This window comes from Fistularia commersonii, chromosome 3, assembly GCF_037954325.1.
Source record: "Fistularia commersonii isolate RoL2024-O1a breed Wild chromosome 3, RoL_Fcom_v1.0, whole genome shotgun sequence".
In the NCBI taxonomy this organism is placed as follows: Eukaryota; Metazoa; Chordata; class Actinopteri; order Syngnathiformes; family Fistulariidae; genus Fistularia; species Fistularia commersonii.
Genome location: NC_141286.1, coordinates 5461299 through 5484240, shown reverse-complemented (window position 1 = coordinate 5484240; position 22942 = coordinate 5461299). Strand labels below are relative to the sequence as shown.

The window sequence follows — 22942 nt, the reverse complement described above, 5'->3', positions numbered from 1 at the left end:
AACTCATTGATCAAGTAATGACTAAATGACTAACCGTATAGCAAATAGGGGAGACTATTCTTTTTATCTGGATCGTTTTTTCAGCTCTGCTGCATTAAATATTTTAAATAATGTGGAATCTTTTTCATTATCATTAAAGCAATTTGTACTTTTAACCCGTGATACTATCAGAAGGCCCAGTCTGAGATTGTTTTGACATGTGCAGAGGATGGATTGTAAATATATTGGTAGAGGGATGCTGAGGTTGGAACTACAAGCCAGCAGGTGTAGAGGAAGACGAAAGAGTTCTAATATCAACACTCAAACTATTTTACATTTAAGTGTATATTTCTACTTTTAATTGGGCATTTTCTTTAATTCATATCATTTCCGTGCTCTTCTCCACCAGCAAGGTTCGTGGAATAACCTTTTTATCCGGGTCACATTTATTGTAGCAACGGGCCCTAGCAACGCACGAGGGCCATGGTTGTGAGTTTTAGTATAAAGGAATGCCATCGATACTCACTGGGGAAGAGCACACGGAAGTGCATTTCATCGCTTACTTCTTTTTTGTTGTTGTTGCTGTAAAGAAATTTAACAATCGCTAGTTTGGCGACATGGGATGTCTCTTCTCCAAACGAAACCAGGTCATTCCGTTGAGGCCGAAGAAAGAGCAGGTAAAAACTCTCAGACATAGCTCTAGTGTGTCGGCTCATTGATTGCTCTTTTAATAGAAACATGGAATCGGTGTCAGATTAAATTAAAATTTTGAATCACTTGCCTGGCCTTATATGGTGTTACACAGCATTTTCATACGGTAAAACAACGTGTTTATATTTTTATGTTACACCTGTGGAATTATTGCCAGACATGGTTGACCAATTAAATGAGTAGCTTACAGGTGACGTCATAACCCTCAAACTCGCTGCGTATCACAAACTACCGGTTTTATTTTTAATTTCTATTTTATTTCCCTTCATTTTCAATGTATTATTTTACCCCTTTTATTTCTAGAATCAAACATTTCTCACAGACCTTTAATCTTGTTTACTCTTACAGTTAATTGATTGCATACAAAATGAATGTCCTTATGTTTCCTCATGCCTGTTTACATCATCGACATTCGATTCTATTTGGCCATGTTTGTTTGTTCATGTGTTTTGTCTGTTTATACTATATATGTAAAAAAAAAAAAAAAAAAAAAAAAAAAAAAGGCAAATAAATAAATAAATAAATGAAAAATGAAAAACAAAAATTACTGGTCACGGATGCTAATCTATTGCAACTGGAATCAGAGGCTAGCCTTTTGGGCTACTGTCAGTAAGGCTTTGGCTTTAAGCACAAAGAAGTGTTTTGAAGAGTGACAATTTAAACTTAAATTTAACTGCTCAGATTTAAAGGTGACGAAAATTCCTCCTGTAGTTTTGACGTGTCATGAAAATTTAATTCAATCATACACTGATGATGACGTTAATAACGATGTACGCATCCTATTATGATGCATTCGAAAGTCGTAGCCAGAGTGGTAATGGAAACCTCACGTCTGTTTCCCATCGTTTTCTTTTGACATCTTTCCTTTCCTTGTCTCCACACGCAGGCCAGGACGGGGAGCAAGAGTAGCGGCCGCGGAGACTCGGCTGTGTCTAAAGGTACCACTGACAGCGGGGTGGTGGTGGAGAACACGAAGCTTCCTCTGTCACCTGGAGAAAGGCCGCCAAATCCTCCGCTGGTATTTGAATGCATCACGGAAAGCCAGGTTGCACACGGTAGGTAAAAGTAAACATAATCTGATTATATTTGCATTTTTTTTACATCCAAGTATGCTACATATATAAATCTTGCACGAAAATGAACAAGTAATAAAAAAAATATAAAAACTTCGTGGAGCTCTGAACAGGTAATGGTTGAAAATGTACCGTAGTAAACAGTAGTAGTAAACAAACCCTTCTTTCATTCAGTTACATTTATTAGAAAAGCTACAACAATCATTCAAAAAACCGTTATGTTCGCGAACGCACTCACAGCCAGTGGGAAAAACAGAACTCCGAACATCCCTCCTGCAGGGTTGTACAAAGTACATTAGAAGTTCAGTAATATCCATCCATCCATCCATCCATCCGTCCATCCATCCATCCATCCACCCATCCATCCATCCATCATCCGCAGCTCAACCTGCACTCAGGGTCGTGGGGGATGCTGGAGCCTATCCTGTCCTGTCAATCAGGACCACATATACTGACAGACAACCTTTATTCCAATTAACCTGCTGCATGTTTTTGGACTGAGGGAGGAAACAGGAGAAGCTGACACAGGGAGGACATGCAAACTCAGCACAGAAAGGTCCCCTTGTCGGAACCGAATCAGGGTCCTTCATGCTGTGAGGCCAATGTTCAGTAATGTGTTTGATCTAATTTCCTATTGAATGCCTATTGGATAAATATTAATATAAGAGAAATTAAAGTGGTCTTTATTTTACGAAAGACACTTGCAGCATGTGGCCCGAGTCAATGAGAGGTTTTGGATATTTAGAGAGCCTGGAAGTCCCCGAGCCCTGTTTGTTAATCTCTCTTTTGCCTTGCAATTCACAAAAAAAAAAAAAAAAAATCCAGTGCGCCTGAAGGTATCTTTATCTTTTCTCTGTGTGTAAAAGGACCAGGCTGCCTTCAGCAAGTGAGCAACATTCAGGAACGTCCAAAGTCCAGCGAGATCCTGGATGAACTGCTGAACCAAGGCATCATTACAGAGTGCCAGAGTCGAGGGGATGGACAGGCCTTCAACATCATGGTAGATAACTTCTTCGCGTTTAAGAACGTTTAAGGAAATAAAGGCCATGTTTACAGATTTAATATACATGCTAAACTTACATCAGCATTAGAATCTGTCATGTGAATTAAATATCTTGTGATCCATTTCAAACATTTTGAGGCTTTCGTTACATGAAGCCACATCTGTGAAGATGATCTATAAGTAAGTGTAAGATTACAGTTGACAAGGGTTTTTTTTTTAATATATGAATGTCAAGCATAAAATGACCTTAAGATGTGCCAAGAAATTGACTGACAATATTTTGATGCACATCAAACATTGCCTCACTATCACATTATGCTGAAAGCTGTATTATATTATGGGCACAGATCACTGGCCATAATTGTTTTATTTATTTTTTAGATCAAAAATATCCCAAATTAGTAGTATCAGAAAGAAATTGCCTATAAACTATAATTACAAACTATTTACTAATTCATAAACTAAAAAACATTTTAGAATGTATTAGAAATATTTTTAAACAAAACTAAATTAAATACAATTAGATATAGCTAGATAAAGGTCAGATCAGTGATACTGTAAGGCTTTGTGCAAGACCCCTCGAAACTTTTAATAACATTTCCATTAAAATGATTTTTCCTCATACATTAATAGTTGCATGAGAAACATTTGTAGTCTCAATTGAATCTAGAGCCCCTTAGAGGTTGGAGGGCTTTGGATCATTGAGTTAGGTGGTTAAATATTGAATGCTTGTGTGTCTGTGAGCTGGATGACGGAGAGGTGATCCGACGAAGACCCCCTGCCAGACTTGAATCTCTGAAGGCTCAAAAGGGTCAAAATCGACCCAGCCTAGAGGACCTTGAGGAAAAGATGAGACTCGCCGAGGAGAGACGTAAGGTACAGTTGCTGTTTGATATACCGCCATCTCAACTTTACCTCAAAATCCCTGATCTACTCCTTTTGACCACCATCAGCTAAAGGATGACAACCTCAAGACACGTTTGAGAACCAAGTCAGCCTGCAATAAGCGTCCAGTCCTTGCTTCCACCTCTGAAAATGAAGATGCAACTCACACAGAGTGTCTGATGTCACCTGTCAACCCTGCCCAGACTCCGCTTTGTGAAACGGTGGTACAAGAGGCAGGCGAGGGAGCGCAGAGCGAGACTGGAGATGGAATATATGAGGGAGGAATGAGTAGAGTTAGCAGGAGGAACGAAGAGGAGGAGATGAGCGAGCGGGAAGAGGTCCTCACATTCTCAGGGAAACATGAGAGTGACTTGAGCTTTCAACAAGAAGAAGATAAGAAAGAGATATTTTAAATCTATTCATTTTGGAGTGAAAATGTTGAATATTAGTATGACTAAAAAGTACGAAAAAAAACTATGCCTGCATATAATTCTCAAGTATGTATACTGTACCTAAACATTACAGTACTAGTTTGCACTTACACAACAGATAGTTTTCATTTCATTATTTTAAATTACATGTAAGATATAATAATTCATATTCATTTTGAAAAATACATTCATAGTCTTCAAAAGTGATATCTATTTCTTGTTAAGTTGGTATGTAAAGATATAGGGAGTGTATTTCATATTCATATGGAAAAATATGATAGCGACAATAACATACCGTCTGCATAATGAGTACATCGATATTTGATACCTTATGTACATTTTACAGACAATAATGTCTTTCTATAACATTTTCAGTCCAGTTGTTTCTAATTGAGTAGTTTTTCACCACAGTATGTCTACATTTAGTTAAATGAGGACTTGAGTACTTTATCCGGCAGTGACGTATAGCTCTTAGAGTAGACCTTGGTTCTTATTTCAAATTTTGCAAGTGGGGAAGAGATAAGACTTACCAGTGCCAGTTTTACCTGACTTACCAGTTTTTTTTTTTCAAAACTCTTTTAAAATAAACATTTCCAAATAAATATTTGTTGTATGTTAGAGGGAGCCACCCCTGGCCTTTTGAGAAAGTCTATTATATAATGAGTTTCATTTCATTAACACAATGTAGAAATTAAACTGTGCTCCCTTCAGTGAATGGATCAAGTCACTCTGTCACTGCGGGGGACAATGGATATTTGTTGAGTGCAGCTGGCATGAATGATTCACAACAGATACTGAACTGCCATTACTGATGGTTAGCTGCTTCCCTATGCTTTCCAAAATGCATCCCGCAGTTATTCTGCAGCTGAGGAGGCACTTTTGCCAGGATCTTTTTCCAAGTGTGATAATTTAGTTACATCTTGAGATGGTCATAATGTGTCACCACTGTGTAAGGACTGCATTCAGAATGTTTTATATGTACTTAAAATGTAGTAATTAAAAGCAAAAACATGTTTGGTGGCTATATGCAAAGAAATACATACTGATGGTATTTATTTTGCAGAATTGTTCTAGTAAAGATGACTCTTTGAGTTCCTGATTAACAGTTTGCAGGATCAAGTGATGAAATGTTCTATGCAAATCAAGCAACAAAATGCAGCAGGCTGACCCTGTGCCTCTAGTCGTTTACCAAAAAGTAATGATGAGAAGAAGATGAAGAGGACTCTGCTGACATCGTCTTGATTATAAACAAAATTTTTATCGAAAAAAGTACAGCATCAACATTGACATTGGTCGAATGCTCCCCAGGCACCGCGGTCTGCCTGGGGAGCATTCGACCAATGTAAATGTCTCCTGGTCCTCTGTTGTTTACACAACTGTCTCTGGACATCTGGTTTATTTCTTAAAGAAATGCCTCTGAGTTGACTAACATGGGTTCAGATTGGTGTCAATCACAAAGGGCCCTCGATCTAAATATTCCAATTTCCATGTAGCCACGTACGTCCTTGTTGCCCCAATGACAAATTTATGAACTTGTGAGGCAGTTCAGATACTTAAGTGTCCATTTTAAGAAACAAACTAAAAAATAACAAACTTCACTGAAAATCATGGGGAAACAACTAAAAGGAGTGTAACGGATGTAAACTAACGCTTACGAAAGACGGGGATCAGACAGAAATGAAAATATCTATAAAACTATGAAACTATTTGACATGAACGATTTCAAATGACCAGGATGATGGGTAGAGGTTCAGGGTTGTATTTAATGAGACAGTTTAATTTAATTCAAACTGTATCTAAAGTGCTATGCTATTAAAATATTGATCTATTGTGGCAGTTCTATGGCCTACCATTTCTTGAAGTAGCCATAATGTGGATGAACCATTTGATGTTAGTTCAAACAAGTAAACTGCAAGAAATAGATGTATGAACTGCAAGAAATATAACGCTGTTTTGGTCACAATCACATGAAATGGTAAACCTCTCACTTTTTTTTTTTTAATTACACATTTCCTTAAAAATATCGGGAGTCATTTTATAATTGGATTTAACAGTAAACAGGCCAAACAGTGATGTACTGAGAGTTATTGATTTAGGATATCAAATGAAAGCATGGATGAGCAATCTAAAACAGTAATGTGAGTCTTCTTAGATCACAGTCTAATAATGCAGCTGTTAAACTTGTAATTCTTTACACAGGCTATTTTATATCGGCGTTCTGATTCTCAGTTACAGATGAAACCTCTTCAAGCACTTGTCATGATGTGATTTAACCATAAATGATGAAGACTTGTGTGACTGAATGTCAATCATCCAAACAGTGACACGGGAGCCAATTAAGTGGCTGCAATCTTAGAGTGGCAGTTCAGAAGACCAATCAGATTGCAGAACAGGAATCTGCAGCATAGACAGAGGAGTCTCGCTACGGCAGCCTCTAAGGACATTTTGTTTGTTTCTATAGCAACCACTTGTTTAAACTCATTCAGGAGGCAGGAGACAATAAACTGGATATATCGCCTTTTTCATTGCGGCATAAAGGTATGTTGAAAAAAAAAATATTGAAAACTCATTATATAACATTATATAATGCTCGTTCATTTTAAAACCAGCAGATGTGTCAAGTGACATTATTATTATTGCTCTTGTGCTAAAGACCAACATGAAGCATTTATTCTACAACTTAAAGCCCGGTTTCTCAAGATTAAAAACCAAGTAAACAGCCATATGCCGGTTTCCTTCTTGACCAGAAAGTCAGACTGACCAATAGAGAGGAGCGATGTTCCAGCCAGAAGGCAGCGTCCAGCAGCGTGCAGGGTCCGGGCTGATGAATACTGAGGCCACCCGGAACCACTCTGAGCTCTTCAGAGGCGAATGTTTCAGGTTGATCCAAGAAGCTGACAAAACATGCAAACACATGCAATGTGAGGACAACAAACAGCTTGGTAAGGATGGGAACTAAAGAATGGAAGAAGCCCTTTTTATGCTTTGTGTAGCCTCAAAGGTTGGCAATGCAAACTCTACAGAAGGGATCCATACTGGTATTCCTCTACAGATCAGCATGTGAAAGACATCCAGTTTTTTAGGAAGGAGTTGGAGCTGAAGTTGGAGGAAATTATTGTGGAGGTGGATGCCCTCATAGAATTGCAGAGCAGAGTAAAGAAAGCCCAAGAGGCCTGCAAGGAGCCTCTGAGAGTCACCGAACTCTGTCTGGAGGAGAGGTGAGGGAGGTAAAAATCGGAGAAAATCAGATAAACCTATAACACTGTCATTTGCAAAATCATGGTTCTTCCTTTGTCACTCACTTTTTAAGCGACTCCTTCTATACAAAGCATGCATGGAGCCCATATATATATATATATATATATATATATATATATTTATTCATCATAAATAAAAGTAAAAAAACACCATACCAAGAGTAATACTTCTCAAACTACACGTTATCCTTTTCCCCCTGCATTATCACTAATCTTTGATAATGTCTTTCAACCATGGATCTCTATCGTAGAGGCTTGAGGAGTACGACTATAAATTGTCGTAACTATAAAAGGAACCTGCGGCCGTGAGTTAAATAAGCCGATGAGTTCCCCGAGCTTTTTTTATTTACTGTCACCTGCAGAAATAAACGGTACCCCAGCGAGAGGGTACATGATGAGGTGGAGATAGAGTTGCTGAAGGAGAAGGAGATAATCCAGGGGGTGGTTTCCCTGCTGCAACATGTAGGAGAGCAGATCACCGAACAAATCAGGTATCATAGCTGGACAAGAACAAATTCATTCCTGTTTGCAAACCTTTTGAATTTGTGTTTTTGTGAGTAACAATTATCTTATGTTATTAAACATTTGGTACGTTTGTGTGTTCCAGGCTGAATCGATCTGCCAAGTACCAGCTCGAGCGGGATCTTAAAGAGAAACTGGAATCTGAATGTATTGATAACGCCTGTGCTTCAATGATCACCCATTCTCTGAAAAACCTGCAGGGATCTAAAAACATACAAACTGCTCTGCCAAGGTGAATCTCTATGTTCCCATTCTTACATTGAGGCTTGTAAAAATTATCTGCAGAATGTATAAATATATTTGTACCTATTTCAGCTATTCTGTGACTCCAAAGCAGTGGGAGAAAATTTCAGATAACAATATTGTTAAGGCAGAGCAGCAAAAGAGCAGCTCTATGTCCCTCCGGTCCCTGGTGGAGTCTGTGCTGCAGCAGACAGCTGCTGACGTGCAGAGGCAAGTCGAGACAACGACTACTGCCTTTCGCCTCAATGTCCAAGAGATCAAGAATATCAAGAGTCGCTTGGAGGATGAGCTGGATAAGGTAGGGCAGAGAAATGAGAGTGTGATGGAAACAACTCATCATATGCAAGAGCTAAACTCTTGGAGGGTTCGGCCATGGTGGAGAGATTGTGTCCGGACAAAAAGCCATGACCTCATTTGCATGGTTCACATATTGGGGTTAATAAACTCAACTTACAGACTCAACCCTCCATGAAAAGCCAACTATAGTGATGGAAAGCTCTGCTTAGGAAACACCCTGCTTTGGCAAATGTATAACATCGAAACAAGCAAATAGGAACCATTAGAGAACTATTCACAAAGATATGACTACTTTAAATGCTTTGGGTTAGGAATGCAAGATGCAATACTATAAACTTGCCGTCCTGCAACTAATGAAGACGAGTTCAAAGGAAAAGATGAATTTTGCGTGAGAGAGGATACAGAGAATAGCGCTACATTGAGAGGGTTGATTCGCTGTGGCGACTCGGAAAAGGCGAAAGGAAGTAGAAAGTAGAAAGTAGAAAGTTCGCTCACAAAGCCCTTCATGAACTCACATGACAATTAACTGATGGCAATTTTCTTTTTAAAAAAACTCTCCGTGGGACAATTAGAATTAGAACTAAACATTGGCTTACTCTACAATATGAGACCAGTGATAAAAAAACAAAAAATAAAAACTGTGCTATAGCTTGTAAAAACATGCAACAAGTCTCTTTTTTAAAGCAAGGGAACATTAATCACTAAATTATAATCCAGACATGCCAAAAGATGTGGAATCAGCTAAAAGACAAGATAATAAATATTATTAAGACAGCATAGGCTGACCCCAAAAGTCTGCAGTCACAAATCAGGTAGTTTAAAAGAAGGGAAGGTGAGACAAACTACCTGAAGTGGAGGAAAGCGGTCCATGTTCCTGTATGGGATGTATTAGGGAAGAAAAATGCATTTGTTTTGCATTTAAGCAAGTAGTCAAAGAGCCGTGTAATTTTCCCCAACACAGCCTTCCTCTGTTGCTCAGTGGCAGTTGTGAAGCAGCTTTTCACCTGCTGGTGGGAACGACACATCACACTAAGGCTCCAGGATTTTTTGCATCACAGTATTTCACAGACACACAGACAGACAGTCACATAAACATCTCAAGAACTTACATATAGAAATGATCATTTAAATCATTGCATATCCCTGAGCTTTATATGGATCGACTGTCAAAACTTTATTTTACCTATATCTTGCCTTTGACGGCTTAACGTCCTTGCCATTTGCTGCGCAGTAAGATTCTAGCACTTCATGACAATATACCTGCATTGCAGCCCCCCTGCGGCACTGTAGATATTTGATGTAAACCTCGGCACAGATCTTTTCTTTTCAATTAGCAGTTTTTCCCCACTGGCAGGGATGTTCATTTTTAATCATTAGCTGAGCTATTCATTACAGAATTATTAAGAGACAGGTTGTGATTTAGCTGTTTTGCAAGTGGAGGGTCCAGTGTCAAAGAGCAAGAGAAACATTCTTGTGAGGTGATGTTATCACCTGGCATATAGTTTAAATATCAATTATGCCTCAGCATCCTCCAATGAAATACTACTTCCGCTCCATCTAGGGCAGGGGTGTCAAACTCAAATACACATTGGGTAAAAATTCAAAACTGGGACAAAGTTGCGGGCCAACATTGATATTTATTGAAAAAAATCTTCCTCCTGATATATCAATGAACCTTTTCATATGGACCCAAACAAGTTTTGCTTAAAAAAGTATTGAACAAGCATAGCTTATACCTTACAATATATAACTTAATATTGCACACATGCAAAATCCTGTTTTCTGCCTAAGTAGCAGGGTGCGAGTATTAGCATGAGGTCGCTATGACTACTGTACACAGAGGAGAGGGTGTTTATGGGTCTTGTTGTGATTTTCGTGCCGAAACACCAGCAGAAAATTCTGGGATTTGTCGAATTAGCGATACATGCACTGTACTCTATACCTGCGGGCCAACTCTAGTAGTCATTTGGTATGGCTTTGCGGCCCAAATATAATTACTGTGCGGGCCAAATTTGGCCCGCGGGCCAGAGTTTGACACCTAAGATCTTGGATATTCCTTCTACAAACTGAAACCAGAGAGTTGCATTTCTCTCTAGTCCCTATTTTGACATCACGGTCAAATGTGTTCACCTGATTGTCGAGTCCTGCAAATGCTTTCCTGTTAAATCTTATCGGCACGTAGTAGAACACCTGCCGAATTTATGGTATAATCACAGATGAGGCTGTCTTCATCTTTCACGCTTTTAACGTTTCTGGCAAGACTGGTGGACACCAAACTTTGCTTTGACTCTCGTTATTGAACTGAACTCAGCCGACTTGATTGGTTAACGGTGCTTATTAATGTGGGACTCTTGCTCTTCTGGATTATGTTCCTTTTTTGTTTACCCATATCTTTTTGATGGCACTGTAAAATAATGCATCGTATTTTACTGGCGTGGATAGTAAACACAGGCAAAGCTCATGTGGTGTCTGCTCTGTCATTTATCAAGCCGTTTTGGAGCTGTCAGCTAATCTGCTCTTCGCAGTCACTTAATGCGTACAGACGCATCAAATTACCGGGCAGTAAGTGCCAGTCGCCGGTTGCCAAGGTTTTGTTTTTCATTGTTCTGATGCCTCCCTCTCCCCCGTCCGTCAGATTCAGTCCGAGGCTTCCAGCCAGCAAAAGACCCGAGATGATCTCCAAGTGGCCATTGCTGAGAATCAACATTTTCTGAGTTTGGCCCGAGCTAAGCTGGGTTTGCGTCATCAGAGGCCCGCTAAAGAGCTCTGTCACGATTCTGCACAATTTCAGCTGCTTGCTGAAGTCCGGCAGCTCAGCACTCAGATCAACAAGTAAGACTAACTAATGCTTACATGTCATTAAAACAGTGACACGTGCAATGCTTTTAAAATGTGATAATGGCAGGATATGGTTTTAATCTTGGCCATATACCGGATACTGGATTCGTTGGCCTGTTTTTGAGGAATGATATCATTTTGTAACCATTGTCGTCTAAGATGGTTCATCATGAAACTGGTTGACTATTTTATCTTAATAATGCTGTTTTTTTTTCCTTGTGTTATCAGGCTGCATGAGGCAGTGGCCCAGTCAGAGGAGGAGCAGAGGGCCTTGTTTCGCTGCCAGCAGGAGCTTCAGGAGAACATTGAAATAAAAACCAACTCCATCTACATTGACGAGGTCAACTGTGGACAGCACCGGGAACCCATTATTATCAACAACTTCTGATGCTGTTTAAAATTTAACTCATTAGCGATTCTTTAACTATAATTAACGTGTTGTTTGGAGATCTTTAATCTGTGTAAATGATCGGGTTCGTCCTACGCAGATAAATCTTGACTTTGAACAAATGCAAAACATTGATACATATTGGTCAGTTAGCCATGACACATATTTGAAATATAGAATCAAATGCACCAGACAAAAATCTGCCAACAAAATAAAATACAGTCACAAAGATTTTGTGACTGTCTGGTGTTTTAATAGTAGCATTTAACTTCTGGTTTTGGGAGTGAGTGTGTGACCGCTGTGGGTGCAACAACAGAAATATCAGTCAAGCTCTATGATATGAAATGAAGCAATCTGGTAACTCTGATAAGAAATGCGTGTGGTTGAGGAAACACATTTTCATTTTAAAATGACTTTTCTTTCTCTTGTATTTGTGAGTTTTGTCACGAAAACAGAACTAAACTAGAAATTGCTATCAAAACAAAAAAACACCAAAGTACAAGTATTGGATACACTGCTGATTTTTCAGCTTTTTCCACTTGCAAAGCATGTAGAGGTCTGTCATTTCTATGATTGGTACTCTTCAACTGTGACAGAATCTAAAACAAAAATCCAGAAAAGCACATTGTATGATTTCTAAGTGATTCATTTGCATTTTTTTTTTTGCATGATATAAGTATTTGATCACCTAGCAACCAGTAAGATTTGCAGCTCTCACGCAGGCCTATTAGTGCTTTCGGAATCCCTCCTGTTCTCCACTCATTACCTGTATTATTTTCACCAGTTTGAACTCGTTACCTGTATTTTAGACTCCTGTCCACACACTCAAACAAACTCCAACCTCTCCACAATGGCCAAGAACAGAGGGCTATGTAAGGACATCAGGGATAAAATTGTAGACCTGCACAAGGTCGGGATGGGCTACAGAACAATAGGGAAGCAGCTTAGTGAGAAGGAAGCAACTGTTGGAAGAATTATTAGAAAATGGAAGAAGTTCAAGATGACGGTCAGTCTTTTCGGTCTGGGGCTCCATGCAAGATCTCACCTCGCGGGGCATCAATGATCACGAGGAAGGTGAAGGATCAGCCCAGAACTACACGGTTGGACCTGGTCAATGACCCGAAGAGAGCTGGTAGCACAGTCTCAATGAAAACCATTAGGAACACATTACGCCGTCATGGATTAAATCCTGCAGCGCACGCAAGATACCCCTGCTCAGGCCAGCAGGTGTCCAGGGCAGTCCGAAGTTTACCACTGACCATCTGGATGATCCAGAGGAGGAATGGAAGAAGGTCATGTGATCTGATAAGACCAAAATAGAGCTTTTTGGTCTATACTTCACTCGCTGTGTTTGGAGGAAGAAAAAGTATGAGTGCAACCCCAAGAACACCATCCCAGCCCTCAAGCATGGAGGTGGAAACATTATTATTTGGGGATGCTTTTCTGCAAAGGGGACAGGACGACTGCACAATATCGAGGGGAGGATGGATGGGGGCAGATCTAGAAGATCTAGACAACTAGTTCTGAATCTGTTCTCCGGCATTATATGCAGCAAACCTTAAACATTGGAATTCCTCCGTGTGAGTTTGTTGGGCAGGTGCAGAGAAAGCATTGATGTAACAAGGGGAAACCTATGCCGGCTGTGAAATACAAACATGGAGGCTGTGAAATAGGAGTGGGATGGCAGAGCGAGAAAAACTGCGAAAGGTGAAGCTGTGATTCCACTGTGAAAGACGCATGATGTCACTGTGAATGAGGCGTGACATCACATCTCACCCATGTGTATCACGGGAACTGAAACAGCTCTCAGATTAAAAGACGAAAAGCCCAATAGGAAGAACAAGTGCAGGATAATATAAGACAGTACAAGGTAAGAGCCAAATACACAAAATTTCAAAGACTTATTTCAGAAACTTTGGAAACTAAACATTGTGAGTGCAAGATTGAAACACTAATGGAGCAAAACAGACAGGTCTCATTTACCACATTCAAGCCGTCTGCTGATGACAAATCGTTATCTCGAGTTGTGGAAGACTACAAATTTAAGGTATGGAGGCATCCCATCCATCCATCCATCCATCCATCCATCGTCTGCCGCTTATCCTGCACTCAGGGTCGCGGGGGAGGCTGGAGTCTATCCAAGCCATCATCGGGCGACAATTGATTTCTCTACAGATTTACATGTGTACTCCTATTAAACCCAGAAGTCACTCTTAATACTTCAAAAAAAAACAAAAAAAAAACCAAACCAATCTGCATGGACTGCAACGTTTAATCTAAATGAAATTTTGCACTTTGGTAGAACAAATATATAAGGCAGTCTTTGATGCAGATTTCCTTGGACTTTCCTTCAATTTATCAATTCAGATGTGCGTGACATCACAGTGGCAACATCTAACTTCGTTAAACAACTGTGATGTTAAAAAAATGTGATGTCACAAGGTGGCCAGAGTTGTAGTTATAATTAATCCCGTCAGTAGACTGTAGTTGAAGCTGAAAGTATATAAGTCAAATAATGTAATTTGTTAAAATGTAATGGTTCATGTGTTTCACAGAGTTGGGTTTGAACTCATCTCCTAGATGTTCATCACACTGTAAATAAATGGGGTTTGGTTGTTTGAAAACATGTTTTCACACCAACAGACACTATCTGTGACCAGATAAGCCACGGATAGAGAGATTTAAAGCGGGGGGAGGGTTGTCTTCCAGTGATTTGCAGACTTTCGTTGTGCTATTATAACATTAAAATCCCAAAAGTGTCAAATACTGCTCATTGGCAAAGTCCACGTGTAGGACCGAAAGGCATCATGTCGATGGAATCTGGTAAGTTGCTTTTGATAATGTAATGAAAATTGATGCGGGAAGGAAGTGTGGACTCTGTGCTGCCCGTGGATTCGGACGGAAATATTTTAAAAAAAGAACAAAGAGAAGTTAGGTGGTTTCCAGTCTAGACCTGCATATTTAGGATATAGGACGCTCAATTGAAGGTGTTGTGTAGAACAATTCCACGAGGTGCTAAAAAGTCGGCATGAGAGATTGGATGTAAATAAGAGTTTGGTGAGTCTGGAAAGGACGGGGAGAAAACAAAATAAAACATCAAGGCATAACAAAGACTGCACTGGTGTATGGGAACAGTTCAAAAAAATAAAATTTGCTGAGCAGCAGCTCACTGCCACATTAACATCATCATCTTCACAGAGTAAAAACAATAGCTCAGGTTAGTTTAGTGTGGATATTCACGTCTCCCATGACAATATCAGGAGTGCCAGAGACTTTTTTTTAATTTTTTGTCCAAAATCTGACATGTGTTCCACAAACACTTCAGTATGAGTGTTGACTGAGAACAGCACCATTCTTTTGAACGGAGAGGTTTTCAGGTTTCAGGATACATTGTTTTATTTTACGCATGATCACGCAGTTCTATTATGCATAAATGCCCTCCCTTGTTTTGTTTTTCCCGCAGCTACAGTAGAAGACAATGTTGGGCCCAGAACACAATCCCGAGCAGAGCGCTGAGCCCAGGCTGCTGATCGCCGAGGCCACGCGGAATCACTCCGAGCTCTTCCGAGACAGATGCAAGAGACTGATCCATGAAACGTTTAGAGCGTGCAAACGCCTGCAGGACGATGACAATAAGCGGCTTGGTAAGGAGTCGAATACCAGAAAATCACATTTGGCGTGACAGGTTGATGTCATGCCAGCCTGTCACGTCGGGTTGACGGCAGACACTGAAGAGCTGACTGAAAACGTTGGATATCTTAAAACACAGATCAGCACAACAAAGATATCCGGTTTCTGAGGAAGGAACTGGAGTTGAAGTTAGACGAAATTATGAAGGAGTTTAATGACCTCAAAGACTTGCAGGGCAGAGTGCTGAGAGCTCAGGAGGCCTGCAAAGAGCCTCAGAGAATCACCGATCTCTGCCTGGAGGAGAGGTACGGTTGTGTAGAAAAGAAAAAAAAATAAATGACGGAAACATGATACATTTTGCTAAAAACTTGTTTTTGCTCCTGCAGAACGAAGCGTGTCCCGAGCGAGAGGGTGCACGATGAGGTGGACAGCGAGCTGAGGAAGGAGAAGGAGATAATCGAGGGCGTGGTTTCCCTGCTGCAGCAAATAGCGGAGCAGATTGCCGAACAGATTCAGTAAGGCGTCCGTCATCGATGGGATCGCAGGAAACGTTTTAAAGACGTTTATTCAAGGAGAATAAACGGCAATAAACTGGCAATTCCATTATTGTCAGTGAAACTGGCGCGGCAAATTCTACATTGTTTGTTTTCCAGGCTGAAACGAATAACCAAGCACCAGCTTGAGCAGGACCTGAAGGAGAACCTCGAAGCAGAATGCACAGATAACTCTTGCGCATTGATGGTCACCCATTCCCTCAATAACCTACAGAGATCCAAAAACGCACAGATCGGTCTGACCAGGTGAACGCTTGTTCCATAAAGGCAGGGAAACAATTTTCTCCATCCTCTGTCACGCAGTTTCCACCAATGTTAATGGTTTGACGTCCTCTCTTTCACGATTTGTAAAGTAACCCGTTTTCCCGTCTCAGCCCGACAGTGAATCTGAAGCAGTGGGAGAACTTTTCGGAAACCAACGTCGCCAGAGCGGAGCAAGAGAACACTTTCCTGTCCCTGCGAGCTCTGGTGGAGTCGGTGCTGCAGCAGGTGGAGTCCGACATACAGACGCAGGTCCAGATGACGATGACGGCATTTCAAGTCAACGTCCAGGAGATCAAGCATATCAAGGGCCTGATGGAGGATCAGCTGGCCAAGGTGAGGAAGACAAGATGCAGGGAGCGGTTCCTGCCATTACGGTTCACATCTCAAAACAATATAATATAATGCCTAATTCACTTTACTGCTCCGGCTATTCTGCACGATGGGGTCTTCAGGATCTGTCTTCCATGATGTTTATCTACCTTCCTGGCTTTAGCTATGATAATGTAGATGTACTTTTCCAATTTGAAGAAGTTTTTTAATCATAGAACTGAATCCCAACTTTCCTTTCTGTAGTTTCATTTCAACCTTATTATCTGTTTAGTTCTCTTCAACCTGTCAAACTCCAAATGATGTTAGTGCAGCTTCCGACTTTCAGCACATACTTTTTTCAAGATTCCAAATACCCATCATTTTATACTGCAATATACTATACTATACTATACTATACTATATGCCCATCATCTTATTCACAATTTTCTTTCTGTCTTAAATTTACTATAACTTCCTCCATTGCAAATGAGTTAGTTGGCCTGAGATGATTGCTGTAATGAAGAAATAAGCAATAGGAGTAAAGTACTTAATTTTGAATGATGATATTAGAGGATGTGTTATTTAGCGGAGAGATGCTTCAAGAAGGGCGTTGACTGAAGATTCTACCGTTCTGATGCTGGTTTTTATACATTTCACCCGCTCTCATCAGATTCTGTCAGAGTCTGCTCTCCAGCAGAAGAACCGAGAAGACCTCCTGGTGGCCATCAAGGAGAATCAGCAGTCCCTGGTTTTGGCCCAGGCCAAGCTGGGTGCACGTCACAAGAGGACTACCAAAGTCCAGTGCCACGATCTGGCGCAGGAGCATCTCAGGGCTCATATTAACAAGTAAGGCTAGAAAAAAGCCTCAGGCCAGGACAAAATGTAAAAAATTTCGATTTATTTTTTTTTTAATCCCTCAAAGGCTTTGCAAAGCTGTTGGGAGAAACGATGCGGCTTCTCTATTTTTTCCTCAGACTCCATAAAGCGGTGGTCCAGTCAGAGGAGGAGCAGAGGGCGCTGGTTCGCTGCCAGCGGGAGCTTCAGGAAAACATCGAGATCAAGGGGAACTCGCTCCACATAGACGACGTCATCTGTGGACGGCACCGGGAACGCAGTTCGATACCCAACTTCTGACGCCGTTTGACCGATCGCTGAATGTTTAATGGTCGGAAGTGTGAAACTTCCTCCTCTCTTTGTGCTATTTGAATTACAATGAATCGCTGTTTCAACCTGATACGCATGAATGAAGAAATGTTCTGTAAAAGTTTCAAGTCTTATCAATATAGTTCCCTTGGATTTTGCAAAGTGGAAGAACTGATAAAAAAACTCTCTGTGATGGACCAAATTTAAAAAAAAAAAGAACACATTCTTTTATGGGTAAATTCACATCCCAAAATGGGTTTGCTTTGCATTTCTGAATGCTAATGAATCAAATTTAAAAAAAAAAGGTCCACCAATGCCATATTAAGCTAAATAATAAAGTTGATGTTTTTTTGTCATTTCTTTACAGGCGCATGTTTTAGAAGTAAAATCTCATGTAACAAGTCGCAAAAAGGGCAAAAGACCAACAAACCTGAGATAAATTAAAGATATTCTAGGATTCATTATGAAGTAAGGTGGTTAACTATCACAATAAAATGTGAACGTACTGTCTAATATATCATTTTATTATTCTGAAGTATTAGAGGATAATTCTAGTAACGTATGTCATAATAAATGTAGAGCCCTCTCAATATATTAATGCATGTTAAGAGTTAAACATAACTTTAAACTTTTTTCTCACTACTAATACGAAAGTAAGCGCTGCATTCGGCCAAACTCCGGTCTTTTACGCTAGTGGTCGCTCCGTTGTTTCAGGCGAAAGTGAGTTTGGCATTTGACCTGAAAAAAAAAAAAAAAAAAGGCGCTCATTCTGGGAATTGCTCCGATAATAAAACCTACTAACGCCGTACGACTCGGCAGCCTCACCACGTGCCAGTGGAGTGTGAGGCGAGGCAGCGCCAGGTGGCAGTGGGGGCAACTGCTGATCTCGTGAGGGTCTCCACTCATCTCCAGCGTGTTGGACCTGGTGACCGCCTTTAAGGAATCGCCTTGCTTATGTCGGTTGTATTCGTCGAAGACTTCCTGCACGCTACTGTTTTCGATGAACTTCAGCTGCGTGGAAAGACGAGGGCAGGTGAAAGTTAGGGGTGGTGAATGGGACTGTAATAAATGCTTAAAAAAGGCTGTAGTAAAAACAATGACGCCTAAGGGAAGACATCAAATGGTATCCCCCCCCCGCCCCCCATCCATCGGGGACTTACATATGCTTTCAAAAAAAAAAAAGAATAGCGTTGCTTTTACCATTAATTCTTTAATTTGGAAGATAATGTGTCACCCGATTTACATGCTTAACAAATGATGAATAAATACAAAAGAAAAATGAAATTCAACATACTCTTACCACAAAATAAAAATCCTTATAAAAGTGAATACATAAAAATAATTGTAATATAGATATATAATATTGAAATATAAATACCACAAAGTATATTTGACCAGGTGGTGGGTTCTTAATTGGTAATATCATTTGTAGGAAAAGTAAATGGACATTGTTTTACATTGGATTCAATGCGAGCTATCCACTTCTTTAGTTAATAGTAAAAACTACTATTTAACCTTAGTTCCCATGCATGAGTTCAAAATGTTGTGGAATTTACTAAGACATCGCTAAAATTAAGATAAACTGCTAAAAATGACCTGAATCCTATTAGATAACCACCTCATGGCAACAGGCTTAAAATAAATATGTATTATATGTATGGTATACACAAATAATTAAAATGCTAGCAATTACCTAGAAATGAATGAGAGGATCTGAGAGCAACTGTAAAAAGTTTGGAAATTTGCTCAATTTAATGGTGAGAACAAATATTTCTATAAAGAAAAGTAAAAACAAACAATAAAACAAAAACAACCATATTCCCTCTGTTAGTGTTTTCAAATGTCAGATCGTGACATTCTTTGCCGACAATTAATTCCCTAATTTAAAAGAAGAGCCAAAACCCAAAACGGCTGGATTTTCGGGGTCTGAGAGGTCAGGGGTCACAATCCGTAAAGCAAACAGTGTAAAATAAACAAGAGAAAGATGTACCTCATTTTCCTCAGCCGGGAACGAGGCCTTGGAGTCACGAGATTCACATGTTTTCTCTGAGGAAAAAAGAAAGACGGGGAGGTAAACAAAGACGTTTTTTATCCGACGCTTGTCGCGCCCAAACTCTTCTTCATACTCAGGTGGGGGGACGCCGCGGCCATCTGAGGGCGGTCGGCGTCGGCGTCCACGCAGGTCGAGCCGTGCGCCGGCCAGTCCCGCAGAGTGACATAGCGGCCGCAGTCTTTGCATTTGTTGGTGCGACTCCCGCAGGCCAAGCTGTGCTCGTGCATGTCCTTGTGCGGCAGCTGAAGGTCGCAGTACGTGCAACACAGCAGACGCTCCGTGCACTCGTCCATCTGAGGGGAGGCAGATGAAGCTGTTACCTGGTGTGTTGATCTGTAACTACACGTCTGCTAACGACACGTCTGCTAACGTCCAAAGGTTACTGTTTTAAAAGGGTTCTAGACCTTGACAACAGTGAAAATATAACATCTGCCTGTTGACTGAAACCCAGTAAAAGCTGGATCATTTTTGTCATCTTTTTAGCATTATATAATTAATCGATACAAACAGATGTCAATGAGATCAACTCGCTGAAGATGGTGAAAAACTCTGAATTCACAAAGGTTTTCTTTTTTTTTTTTCTCAAAAGCCATCAGGTTCATTATGTGACCTCATGAACGCCACTTGGAGCAACAACAGTCGTACAACACTTTCTGCAATATCACTTCATTTGATAAAGACCAATCATCTGCCTCCATCCAACCCTATTCTCTGCAACTTCTCTCACAACAACTAACCTATCACTCCATTGACAAGATGTAAGATAGGAGATAAGATAATATATTTTTGGTTCCCATAAGGGAAATGTGTTTGTCACAGCAGTGCAACAATAATAATATCAATAAATAAGAATATGAATATAAATAGAAGAGACAATTAAAAGGAAAATCTCCTCTTTGGTCTTCCTCTTGGCCTCATGTCTGGCTGCTCCAGCCTCAGCATCCTTCCACCGACATGTTCATTGTCCCTCCCCTGCAAAAGTCCGAGTCATCTCAGTCTCTCCGTCGCTCCAAAACATCTGACATGTGCATCTAACATCTATCTTTGTCACTCCCAAAGAGAACCTCATCATCTTCATCTACCTCCAGCTCTGCTTCCTGTCTTTTCCTCAGTGCTACCGTCTCTAAACCAGACATCATCATCTCTGGTCTCACCACCGCCCTCAACACCTTTCCTTTCATTCTGACACTTTTCTCCACCAGTTCCAACTTGTGTTTCTTCACGTCTTCCTCACTCTGACCGTTGACCCTGAGTGCTTAAATTCCTCCAGCTTTCTCCACTTCCTGTGACCTCACAAGGAACCCCGTGCTTCATATACATGTATTTGCAACTTCTCAAGATTTCACTACTAATGTGCTGAAATGGCATTGTTAGAAAATGAATAGAAATAAAATTTAAGTACTTTCACTATGTTACGCCAACCTGGAGGGTCTGACTGCCTCCTAATTCACATATTACATAAGTAATAACATTATTATTGCATATTTAGTTGATAAGGTTTCAATCGTACACACTAAGATGAATGGATGAATCTTTTCCTCCACCATTGCATATACTCTTGCTGAAAATCCCTCCAATCTTTTAGTGTGTGTGTGTGAGCGCATGCACGTTTGTAAGCGTGTGTTGCAATCTGGAAACACCAACTGGTGTTTATCTTTGTCATCTTGGATCACAGGAGGGCGACAAGAAATGTTTTTTTCTCTATGCAGTCGGAGATTCTTACTAACAGCTGCTAACATGCTGCTAAATAATCGCCTAAGTCATTTTTTCAAAATTTTCAAGAAACACAAAAAACTGAACCATTTGACACGCTCTTGACAGAGGCAATTTCTATTAAAGGGGTAGAATGGCACAATATGTTTAACTGAGGATGTAGGCAATTTTGCCAGAGGTGGTCAGCATCATGAGGAGATGATTTAGGCAAAAAAAAAAAAAAAAAATTATAAAAAAGTGACTCAGGCGATTATTTTAAAAGGGTGACGATATGTAACCGTGGCAACATGAGTGACATCTTGACTCACCTCATGGATGAGTTGGTGACAACGTTGCATCCGCTGGTTACATTTGGAGCATTTTACCTGCAAACAAGCAATAGACTGAGCAACGGTATCTAAGAAAGTGTGTGTGTGTGTGTGTGTGTGTGTGTGTGTGTGTGTGTGTGTGTGTGTGTGTGTGTGTGTGGGTACCTGTGAGTGCTCTTCCTCCCTGTGTTGGCTCAGCAGCTCCCTGGGAATCAGTTCTTCACATTCAGGACAGAGACACAAGAAGCGCTTGCAGTGCATCTCATGCAGAGTATAGTTGGTCTCTGCAACCTCTCTGCAGCTTCAACACGCAGGGACAAAAGTTTTTTTTTTATTTTTTTTTCTCACTAAAGTTCAGTTAAATGCTGAAATAAAAAGCTGTAGCACTGGGTAAAGAACCACCCAGGCAATGTATCTGCTGACATGTGAACTGGATGTTTTCATTTCTGCTGCTATGACTCAGTATTCTGCAAGAATTTCAGGAAATTTCTCAAAACAATTCTAATTACGATTTGTTTCAGACAGAAGGTGTTTTTAGTCAACGGTTGATTTAAACCAGTCTCGCAGTCTAGGCTTAATATACACATATTTTTGTCTTATTTTTTCATTTTCATTTTTTAAAGTCACCCTAGTACATCGCAGGAAACAAACCCACAAGTTCATTCTATTGTCAATAGTTTCAATAGTGTACCCCAGTAGAAAATATATTTAAGTAAGGCCCGATGTTATTCTATTTCAATCTTAAAAACGAAAAACAACCTCTGGAATGCTATTTGTGTATTGGAAAATGATAAGAAATAATAATAATGACAACGATAAATAAATATTTTCAAGGAATAAGGAGGTTTTCACCAGTGGCTGCAGTTGCGAGTCGCTTCCTTGTTTTCCATCCAGAGAAATTTTTGGAAAACACGCAATTTCAGGCTTTCTGGACTTTCTGGACTTCACAAACACAGACTCTCCGGGAAATCGAAAGTGAAAGGCTTTTCTAGTGCGTTGCATGCGCGTGCGTGCATGGGTGGTTGCGGGAGGTGTGTCTTCGAGGAGGAAAAAAATATAAGAAAAAAAAAACGCACATCCAACTTCTGACACAAGAGGCCGCTAAAAAAACCCCACTGACCCCTGGTCACTGGGTTTGGAGGAAACCCAAATAAATAAATGAATATATATATATATATATATATATAGATAGATAGATAGATAGATAGATAGATAGATAGACTGACTGACTTTATCAATGCTAGAGGGAAATTCAGTTGATCTCATCTATTTTTATATTTTCTTGTCCATATTTTATATATTCATCCATGTATTGGTTGAATGTTTACAATTTGATGCCGC

The 22942-nt window shown here is 40.2% G+C and overlaps 4 protein-coding genes across 5 annotated transcripts; 3 read left to right on the top strand and 1 right to left on the bottom strand.

Annotated features, from left to right (window-relative positions):
* Window positions 1-342: 342 nt before the first annotated feature.
* Window positions 343-5095, top strand: stmnd1 (stathmin domain containing 1). 2 transcript variants are annotated; one of them, XM_086178501.1, is made up of 5 exons: window positions 343-656; window positions 1577-1745; window positions 2630-2763; window positions 3511-3642; window positions 3720-5095. In XM_086178501.1, the coding sequence occupies exons 1-5, from the start codon at window positions 597-599 to the stop codon at window positions 4062-4064; spliced, it is 840 nt and encodes a 279-aa protein (XP_086034627.1). In that variant the 5' UTR covers window positions 343-596; the 3' UTR covers window positions 4065-5095. The 2 variants fall into 2 exon arrangements, with proteins under 2 accessions (XP_086034627.1, XP_086034638.1); XM_086178512.1 differs by having other exon boundaries at window positions 3511-3637; window positions 3720-3818.
* A 1464-nt stretch (window positions 5096-6559) lies between these two features.
* Window positions 6560-11717, top strand: LOC147235297 (tektin-1-like). Its single transcript, XM_086178489.1, has 8 exons — window positions 6560-6620; window positions 6830-7024; window positions 7135-7300; window positions 7702-7830; window positions 7947-8093; window positions 8177-8402; window positions 11037-11233; window positions 11468-11717. Exons 2-8 carry the CDS (start codon window positions 6859-6861, stop codon window positions 11625-11627), a joined length of 1191 nt encoding a protein of 396 aa, XP_086034615.1. The 5' UTR covers window positions 6560-6620; window positions 6830-6858; the 3' UTR covers window positions 11628-11717.
* A 3330-nt stretch (window positions 11718-15047) lies between these two features.
* LOC147235296 (tektin-1-like) lies at window positions 15048-17518 on the top strand. Its single transcript, XM_086178464.1, has 7 exons — window positions 15048-15271; window positions 15397-15562; window positions 15644-15772; window positions 15911-16057; window positions 16186-16408; window positions 17055-17230; window positions 17359-17518. Exons 1-7 carry the CDS (start codon window positions 15106-15108, stop codon window positions 17516-17518), a joined length of 1167 nt encoding a protein of 388 aa, XP_086034590.1. The 5' UTR covers window positions 15048-15105.
* On the bottom strand, window positions 17287-22576 carry xaf1 (XIAP associated factor 1). Its single transcript, XM_086178476.1, has 7 exons — window positions 22454-22576; window positions 21767-21902; window positions 21602-21658; window positions 19654-19873; window positions 19518-19573; window positions 18353-18538; window positions 17287-18265 (listed from the first exon to the last, which is right to left on the bottom strand). The coding sequence occupies exons 1-7, from the start codon at window positions 22489-22491 to the stop codon at window positions 18218-18220; spliced, it is 741 nt and encodes a 246-aa protein (XP_086034602.1). The 5' UTR covers window positions 22492-22576; the 3' UTR covers window positions 17287-18217.
* Between the last annotated feature and the right edge of the window lie 366 nt (window positions 22577-22942).

Excerpts from the sequence above, each read along its gene's own strand:
- stmnd1 (XM_086178501.1), top strand. The coding sequence starts at position 597 with ATGGGATGTCTCTTCTCCAAACGAAACCAGGTCATTCCGTTGAGGCCG. Across the intron at positions 657-1,576 it reads TGAGGCCGAAGAAAGAGCAG|GCCAGGACGGGGAGCAAGAG; the intron begins GTAAAAACTCTC and ends CTCCACACGCAG. Across the intron at positions 3,643-3,719 it reads TCGCCGAGGAGAGACGTAAG|CTAAAGGATGACAACCTCAA; the intron begins GTACAGTTGCTG and ends GACCACCATCAG.
- LOC147235297 (XM_086178489.1), top strand. The coding sequence starts at position 6,859 with ATGTTCCAGCCAGAAGGCAGCGTCCAGCAGCGTGCAGGGTCCGGGCTG. Across the intron at positions 7,301-7,701 it reads GAACTCTGTCTGGAGGAGAG|AAATAAACGGTACCCCAGCG; the intron begins GTGAGGGAGGTA and ends TGTCACCTGCAG. Across the intron at positions 8,403-11,036 it reads TGGAGGATGAGCTGGATAAG|ATTCAGTCCGAGGCTTCCAG; the intron begins GTAGGGCAGAGA and ends CCCGTCCGTCAG.
- LOC147235296 (XM_086178464.1), top strand. The coding sequence starts at position 15,106 with ATGTTGGGCCCAGAACACAATCCCGAGCAGAGCGCTGAGCCCAGGCTG. Across the intron at positions 16,409-17,054 it reads TGGAGGATCAGCTGGCCAAG|ATTCTGTCAGAGTCTGCTCT; the intron begins GTGAGGAAGACA and ends CGCTCTCATCAG. Across the intron at positions 17,231-17,358 it reads CTCAGGGCTCATATTAACAA|ACTCCATAAAGCGGTGGTCC; the intron begins GTAAGGCTAGAA and ends TTTTTTCCTCAG.
- xaf1 (XM_086178476.1), bottom strand. The coding sequence starts at position 22,491 with ATGGAAAACAAGGAAGCGACTCGCAACTGCAGCCACTG. Across the intron at positions 21,659-21,766 it reads GGGAGGAAGAGCACTCACAG|GTAAAATGCTCCAAATGTAA; the intron begins GTACCCACACAC and ends GCTTGTTTGCAG. Across the intron at positions 19,874-21,601 it reads GTCACCAACTCATCCATGAG|ATGGACGAGTGCACGGAGCG; the intron begins GTGAGTCAAGAT and ends GCCTCCCCTCAG.